The 8,895-nt window shown below is 43.3% G+C and overlaps 1 protein-coding gene across 1 annotated transcript; it reads right to left on the reverse strand.

Moving 5' to 3' along the window:
- Positions 1-2,251: 2,251 nt before the first annotated feature.
- VMA21 (vacuolar ATPase assembly factor VMA21) lies at positions 2,252-8,511 on the reverse strand. Its single transcript, XM_052813565.1, has 3 exons — positions 8,384-8,511; positions 6,186-6,295; positions 2,252-4,634 (listed from the first exon to the last, which is right to left on the reverse strand). The coding sequence occupies exons 1-3, from the start codon at positions 8,509-8,511 to the stop codon at positions 4,492-4,494; spliced, it is 381 nt and encodes a 126-aa protein (XP_052669525.1). The 3' UTR covers positions 2,252-4,491.
- Positions 8,512-8,895: the final 384 nt, after the last annotated feature.

Genomic DNA, 8,895 nt, shown 5'->3' on the forward strand with positions numbered 1-8,895 from the left:
GAGATTATAAGAAGTACAGAAGAAGAAAACTAAACAAATTCTGAGAAGTCACTGATTTTCCACTTCTCAGTTCTCCCCAACTGCCTTTATTATTTATAGTCTTGGAAAACATTCCACAAAAATTCTGCTACAATCTCAGTCTCAAGGTATTTGCTCACTGCTAGATACAATTGCTTGCTTTAGCTAAACTGCCCAATTGTCAACCTTTACAAACACATGATGGACCACTAAGGGAGAGGCGATTTGGAAGTACTGAATGGCTTACGCAGACCAGGTTTTCCCAATTTGGTGTTTTTAACAACAGTTGTCTCAAATCCATTACTAGTAATAAAACAAGCAAACTTACAGTACCACTTTAAAGTATTACACAATTAAAAATTTTACATCACCATTTTATAGAAAATAAAAACCAAAGCAACAAGAATATTGATCTTTCCACACCTTTTATCAGTTTCCATATTTGTACATGTGGCGGGTTGACCCTGGCTGGATGCCAGGTGCCCACCAAAGCTGCTCTATCACTCCCCTCCTCAGCTGGACAGGGGAAAGAAAATATAACAAAAGGCTTATGGGTCGAGATAAGGACAGAGAGAGATCACTTGCCAATTACTGTCATGGGCAAAAGAGACTCCACTTGGGAAAAAATATTTTAATTTACTACCAATCCAATCAGAGTAGGGTAATGAGAAATAAAACCAAATCTTAAAACACCTTCTTCCTACCCCTCCTTCCTTCCTGGCTCAACTTCACTCCCGATTTCTCTACCTCCCCCCGCCAAGCGGTGCAGGGGGACAAGGAATGGGGGTTATGGTCAGTTCATCACACGTTGTCTCTGCCGCTCCTTCCTCCTCAGGGGGAGGACTCCTCACTCCTCCCCTGCTCCACCATGGGGTCCCTCCCACGGGAGACAGTCCTCCACAAACTGCTCTGGCATGCGTCCCTTCCACGGGCTGCAGTCCTTCAGGCACAGACTGCTCCAGCACGGGCTTTCCCATGGAGTCCCGGCCATCCTGGGGGGCATCCATCCCCCTGCTCCGGCATGGGCTCCTCTCTCCCCGGGCTGCAGGTGGGCATCTGCTCCCCCGCTCCCCTCCACGGGCTGGGGGGGACAGCCTGCCGTCTCCCCACGGGCTGTAGGGGCATCCCCTCCTCCGGCACACCTCCTCCCCTCCTTCTTCACTGACCTCGGTGTCTGCAGAGGGGTTCCTCTCACATTCCCATCTCCTCCCCTGCTGCAGGTTCCCCTTCTTAAATACATTATCCCAGAGGCACTACCACCGTCGCTGATGGGCTCGGCCTTGGCCAGCAGCAGGTCTGTCTTGCAGTCAGCCGGCATCGGCTCTGTCGGACATAGGGGAAGCTTCCAGGAGCTTCTCACAGAAGTGACCCCTGTAGCCGCCCCACTGCCAAAACCTTGCTACGCATACCCAACACAGTACAGCATTATTTAAACTCTAAAAGAATTACAATGGCCATTATACAATTAAAAAATTGACACGAGAATTAGCTTTGACGTTAACAGGAACATCAGATACACGAAAGGAAACACCCAACCTAAAGAGACCACAACAAAGCTCTTGAAATATAACAGATCTTAATATTGATAAGGGACAATAGGGGTCCCAGTATTGTATCTACTCCACGTACACTCTACATTGTATGGCTGCAGTCTCTGTTCTTTGAGCTCCCTAGCCATGGTATAATTCCACCACTTGACTGTTTTCATTGTACCATTTACCTGAGTAGTTTTTTCAATTCTCGAGCATCGGCAACATAAAACCCAGTACGTGGCTATTACTATGCAGAGACTCACGCATTGCCTCTTTTCTCAAGAAGAGCACTGTGGATCAAAGGATTATCTTCAAAGATCTTCCAATGGATGGATTAATGCTCAGCTCGTTACCCCCAACTGCTTAGACATTATAGTACCTATACTTACAGCATTGGTCAAACTTTTCAGATTTTTGTAACTAAACAATTATAATAAGCAGTTATTTCCCCATTAGTCCTAGGAAATTAACTTAGTATCTAGGGATTCTGGTACGTGAAACATAAAATAGATACAGCACAAGACTCAGCTAGTAAAGCACAACAGCTATGCTCCCATTTATTCTCCACTATAAATGGAGTAAAAAAAAAAAAAAAAAAAAAAAGCTACTGAACAGTGCTATAGCTGATCTGTTTGTTGTAGGCTGTGCTGCACATGAGTGGTATTAAAGAGATTATTCAAAAAACTGTTCAGCACAAGTGCTTGTTTACTGGACCTTGTATTGCAGGGTAGTTCTTTATTAAAAGGCAGTATTTGTTCTATGACGTACAGTTCATATACTGGAGAACAGGAAGCCAATATGCCAACGTACAAACTAAATTTATATTTCAAATACTACAAGACCGTTCTCCAGTTTGCTGGCAGCAACCTGACAATGGGCTTCTGGATGAGAAAAGTTAATGTTTCAGAAACAAAATGTAGAAACTGATTTGCACTGACATGGGGTATATAATTGTGCATGCCTGGGACCGTGGCGGAGATGAGAGGAATGAGACCTGGGAACACATTCCTCAAGCCACTGGGCATGGATAACCAATTTTTGTCTCATTTATGGGTAAGTTTTAGCATGGATAAATGCAGCATCAAAACCATTCCAAGCCCTATATTAAGCAAAACACTTTCGAAAAAGGCTCAACTAATACAACAAACTGGAAAACTCAAATTAACAGAAAGACCTTGAGCACAACAGCTTAACAGCAATCATCAGCATTAGGAAAGTTCTACGCATTGCTAGAACCTTAGGAAAAATGTTTTATCTACAGACTAAGAAGCTTGCTAACAACAGCACCAGAGCGAAATGAAATTCAGGTTATCCTACAACACAAAAATCTCACATTGGTTTGACTACAGCAAGTTTCTATACACAACCAAGGAAAAAAGAAAACAATCAACATATTGTATCATTTCACAGTGTGAAAGTTAATATTTACGAAGACAAGCAAATTTTCCATGTGATCACTCTTGTGTTCTGCTTCATAAAGGACAACATTTGCAGATGGCTACAGCTTGTTTTCTCTTGCTCGTTCCTCTACTAACAATTAGAGTGGCTTATAGCTGTTACTGACATTACGACAGGAAATCCAACTACATCCTTCAGCAATTATCAAGGAGAAAAATGTAAAGACATATAGGAGAATATGCTATGTCATTTCCTTTGCATCATCAAGATTTATCTGTAGAAGAGTGGAAAGATGAGCAATGCAGTAATACAACAATCCTCCCAAAAGGAAATTGAAGATTGAATTTTACACTGTAATAAAAAATTACACTTGAAAACAAAAACACCTTTGTATTTCACATTAGAAATACATCACCTGAGTTTCTACACAATTCTATTTTTGCAATTACTTCTAAACTCAGAAATGTATTTTTTACGTCTGTCCCACTGTGCTGGTTTTGGCTGGAATAGGGTTACTTTTCTTCACAGTAGCTGGTACGGAGCTGTATTTTGGATTTGTGCTGAAAACACTGTTGATAACACAGGGATGTTTTAGCTATTGCTGAGCAGTGCTTACCCAGAGCCAAGGCCCTTTCTGCTCCTCACCCCACCCCACCAGCGAGGAGGCTGAGGGGGCACAAGAAGTTGGGAGAGGACACAGACAGGACAGCTGATCCCAACTGACCAAAGGGATATTGCAGACCATAGGATGTCATGCTCAGCAATAAAAAGCTGGGGGAAGAAGAAGGAAGGGGGGGGATGTTCGCAGTGATGGCATTTGTCTTCCCAAGTCACCGTCACTTGTGATGGAGCCCTGCTTTCCTGGAGATGGCTGAACACCTGCCTGCCGATGGGAAGTGGTGAAGGAATTCCTTGTTTTGCTTTGCTTTGGCGTGCAGCTTTTGCTTTACCTATTAAACTGTCTTTACCCCAGCCCACCAATTTTCTCACTTTTACTCTTCTGATTCTCTCCCCCATCCAGCTGGGGGGAGTGAGCAAGCAACTGCGTGGTGCTTAGTTGCCGGATGGGGTTAAACCACAACACCCATAAATCAGGAAACTATCCACAGCAAAGTGAAATCCCATCTTTTCCACTGTAGTTGGAGAGTGAGTAATGTAGCTTTTTTAACTAGCAATTTAATTACTCAAAAATGTAATGCTTGCTTCATGCCAGTATCATTTTCAGAGCAAGCCAGAAAAATACTAGGAATGGCAAAAATAGCTACAGGATTTTTTCAAAAATTTATGTAATTATTCCATTCTAATTGCAGGGGAACACCACCTCAGCTCAACCTAGTAGAGGCTGGCTAAACAACTACTTCCATCAGCATTAGAGAAAACACTGGTACACATTCAAGATGAGCACAAGTCTTATTCTAACCAGAGTTGAGGCATTAGCCTTATCTTTGTACATGTGTATTATACATTTTGAAGAATGCTTTTCCTTCAGCTCACAAAACTTTGATTTACAGTCTGTAGGTGTCAGATGACGATGGTCTTCGTTCTAGTCCTGTTTGCCTTCCCGCCACTGTCGAGAACCCTCATTCCACGCTACATATACAAAGAGAGCAAGTACCACGTGAACAGTAACTACAGCAACTATGGCAGCATAAAAATAGCTGTCTCTGTCGGACATTCCTAAGGTACCTGAGAAAATAAAGAAAGAAAGTAGAGAGTATTAGTTATTAGGAACACTGAAATGGCAAATCACAATCCTTCCTAAAGACCAAAGTTACATTTAGTCCTGTATCAAAAGACTGAGATCAGAAAGATTCATAGGAAAGAATTCACCATGATAACTACAGACCTTGAAACTAGTTCTGGAATAAAGCAACAATGCAATTATTCAATATTTAAGATACCATACCCTGCTTTTGAAGTCAACAGCTCAGAGTTCTGTAACATTCACTTTTTCTGTTACTATCTTCCAGCATCAAATAAACCTCAATATCCTTTTTTTGTAAGTGTCACTCTCTTTGTGGGGCAGGAAAATGGGGGTGGGGGATGTTAATTATATAATTTATTTGCCACTATAACAGGATAAATTGGTAGAACAACAATTAAATTTAGAGGACTTCTAGTCTCTCAATTTAGACTGTAAAACAATAATTCCTCACCAGTTAAGAGACATGAATGCATCTCGCATGAAATAAGCCTTCAAATACCAGAAGACCAAATACTAAAATATCATTTCTCTTCATTCATTTAAAAAAACAAAACCCCCAAAACAACCAAACAAAAAAATACACATCACACCACACCAAAAATAGCGCCTTCCAAACACAAACCAAATCCTATCAGTGTTGACAGATCTTGCCATTAACTGACACGGAAAAATTAAGGCTCAGTTTGCTATACCTCATGTTAAAAAAAAAAACAAAACCAAAAAAAAAAAACCCCAAAACCAAAACATGCTAAAAAGGATCTTGAAAGTTACTTAACAAGCTTTCAGCTTCAGCCTTCAGAACTACATACAACAGCACACACTAAAGGAGAATCATTTTGGCACAACTCAGTTATATATTCACACACTGGTCTTAAAAGTAGCTGCTTTCTCCCTTCTTCCTCTCCACTACTGAGGGAGATACTTTTCTCCTGCACTATTAGGAAGTTATTAAAGCCTTGCAGAATCAAGGCTAGAATGTGGCTGGTTAGCAGTTTGACAGAAATGCTCCAAACAAACAGCTAAAAATCTCTCTTTTTTTTTTTTTTTAAATTAAAAGACAGCTCTACAAGCAACCACATTCAATATCTGAAACTGGGTATACGACTTAACTGGTTTACACTTACAAATGCAGGTATGTTTTAAAAAGCAAAAAATAAACCTAGTAAACAACATTATTCTGTCTTGAACACACAATTAGTTTGCAACACCTGCAGAAAACATATCCCTGATGATTCTGATAAAAGTCTGCTGCAGGGTGGTGTTAGAAACCCTTTAGGTAAGTGGAACAGTGCACCTGTATACTATATAAACCATTGTATAACAAACAGCAAATACTAGATTGCAGACCACAATGCAGGGAAGGATGCATTGACCATTTATGTAATTTTCTGTTCTAATTAGACATTACAAGGCCTTTAGTCTGCACAAGGAAACAAATATTCAGAACAGGAAGGAGAACAAAGAAGCTATGAGAGGATTGTGCTTTTCCTCTTTTTTGTAATAGTAATGCTAATTGGCAGAAACAGAATTACCTTCAAATATATAAGCCTTTGATGAAAAATATAGCCCCACAGGTAATGTAATCATTAGAGCTGTGAAGAATAGAAGCGTTCTTAAAGTTGATGTTAATGAACCCTCATTTCTGAAATAAATAAGAAAAGTTACACACAAAAGAAAGTCACAATACACATGCCTGAAACAGGACAAGAACTAGTCCCAAACAGAAGACAATTAATTTTCAAGAATTGAGTATGTATATCATTTGGAAGGAATAAAGACTTGGAGTATGCATTTGTTGGCTGCAATAGAAAAATCACAATATTCAAAATGATGCAAGGATTCTGCCAGTCAAAGCTCACAAACAAGATTAAAAATAGTCTTTAGATTTTTCCCTGTTATGGCTTTGCAAGCATTAACAACATGGGGGGGGTACATTAATATGTTTATCAGTGTATTATTACATAATTATTAAATATCTAATACTAGATACACATGCATTTGTCATATGTCAATTCTCATAAGTCTAGGAAAAGGAGAAATCCTACAGGCCAGGATACAGAGGGAAGTATGCAGAATAACTTTAACAGCTTACTATGGGAAGTGAAGTTCCTTTTTATTAGATATTGTTCCTCTATTTAAAATAATTTCTCAGTTTCCACTGAAAAAGTTGGAATAACTGTAGCGACAATCAGAACACGGAGCCAACACACCAAAACATTAGTAACCTTTTTTGCCTTCACAGACCTAAACCTAGAATACCTTGAGCAAGACAATCACAATGAAGGATTACGTACTTGGTAAGGTCCCCCTGAAGTTGACCTGCTAGAACAGGTTTTGTATGTACAAAACACTGCATACAGCTTGTTTTTGTGTGTGCTTCTACCAGTTTTCACTCTCTCTGCTTGGCTAACTACATTATTTTATGCTGGAGTAAACACGTAAGCCAAGCAATACCCTTCTGACTTTCAAAGACTACCAGATTCAATGGCATGTGTCCTTAGACTCATAGAATCATTGAGGTTGGAAAAGACCTTTAAGATCATCAAGTCCAACTGTTAACCTAGCACTGCAAAGCCCAGCACTAAACCATGTCCCTAAGCACCACATCTAGATATCTTAAATACCTCCAGGGATAGTGACTAAACCACTTCCCTGGACAGCCTGTTCCAATGCTTGACAACTCTTTCAGTGAAGAAATTTTTCCTAATATCCAATTTAAACTTCTCCTGGCACAACTTCGGGCCATTTCCTCTTGTCCTTAAGGCTCTGAAACACAAATCTGCATAAAAAACAATTCAAGTCAGGGATACACAATTCTTAAAACTCCCAGGCACCTCCATAGTAATTTTTGAATAAGTAGTTTCAAAAAGTTTTATCAAGACATATTTGTACCATAGTATATTGCTTGAAATCACATTTTATCCTTGACATTTTCTTGGAAAAATGAGTGGAAGTGGGAAAAAGAAAAAATCTCTCATCCTCTGACAGTCATCAAAAGACAAGTGACATGCAGCCACACACAGCTTTTACACTAAAGCCAACAGCGCTTTTTGCTAATCATGTACTGCCATACGTTTAGGTAGCACATTAAGTAGCTCAAAAAAAAAAAAGTCATTCCGAATCTTTTCCTTTACTACAGTTTGTCTCGGGATGGCAAGCGTAACCCCATTCAAACTTTCCCTATGGAAATTAGAAACTACTCCCCACCTAACACCTACACGTAAAAGAATAAGATGACCTGCAGCTTATTACCCAAGTTAAAAACTCCACTGTTGACAAATACTTTTCTTACACGGGCATACTCCCATCGCTTCCCTACGCAGCAAAAACAAACGTTCGCGTAGGACCTCAGCCCCAACACGGAGCTTTTAACCGCAGACCAGCCTCCGCGCTCGGGTTGCGGGGTTGCCCAGGGTTATGCAGCACGGCCAAGGCAAACCCGGGGCCTCCTCCACCCGCTCCGGCTCCTCCGGGCCCGAGCTGCCGCTCCCCCTGCCTCGCCAACGGCTCGGGACGGGCAGACACTCTTCCCCGGGGGCCGCACCCCCCCACACCCCCACCCCCACCGCCGCCACCCCGGGCTGGCGGCACCGGGAGCGATCCCCGCCCGCCGCGGCCTAGCAGACAGCCCTTCCCCCGGACAGCCTGCGGCCCGCCGCCAGGCCCCGCCATCCCGGCAGGGCGGCCCGCCCCTCCCGTCGCCAGTGCCCTTCCCCTCCCCGGGACCTACTGCCTGAAGTCGGGCACGGGGACGGCGTTCAACGCCGCCTCACCGCAACGCTCCATCGCCGCCGCCTCAGCGCCCCGCTCTACCGAAGCTTCTGGTCTGCCGGAAGCCCGCCGCAGGAGCGGGCGCATGCGCAGGGCGGCGGCAGCGCCGCGCGCCGCCGTCTCCACAGCAACGGCGGGGCCGTGGCGGCCTCGCTGCGGGCGGCGCTGGAGCCCGGCCGGGCCGGTGCGCGGCCGCCATGGCCCGGCTGCCCGGGGCCTAGGGCCCGGCCGTGGTTTCTGTTGTGCTCGGACGGCGGCGTCTCGCTACAGGGAACGCTACCGCCACCCCCCCCGCGGGCTGGAAACAGCCCCGCAGTCTGTGCCGCTCGGGAGCGCTTTCCGTGAGGGAGGTGGAAAGTGTCCGGGCGTGGCGAAGCGACCCTTGAATGTATTGGGTGAAGGTCAGGGCTTCCCAGCAAATGGCAGTGGTCTCGGGGCCAGAAAAAAAAGGTGTTATCGAGATGTTTTGAT

The sequence above is a fragment of the Harpia harpyja genome, chromosome 18 (assembly GCF_026419915.1).
Source record: "Harpia harpyja isolate bHarHar1 chromosome 18, bHarHar1 primary haplotype, whole genome shotgun sequence".
Taxonomy (NCBI): Eukaryota; Metazoa; Chordata; class Aves; order Accipitriformes; family Accipitridae; genus Harpia; species Harpia harpyja.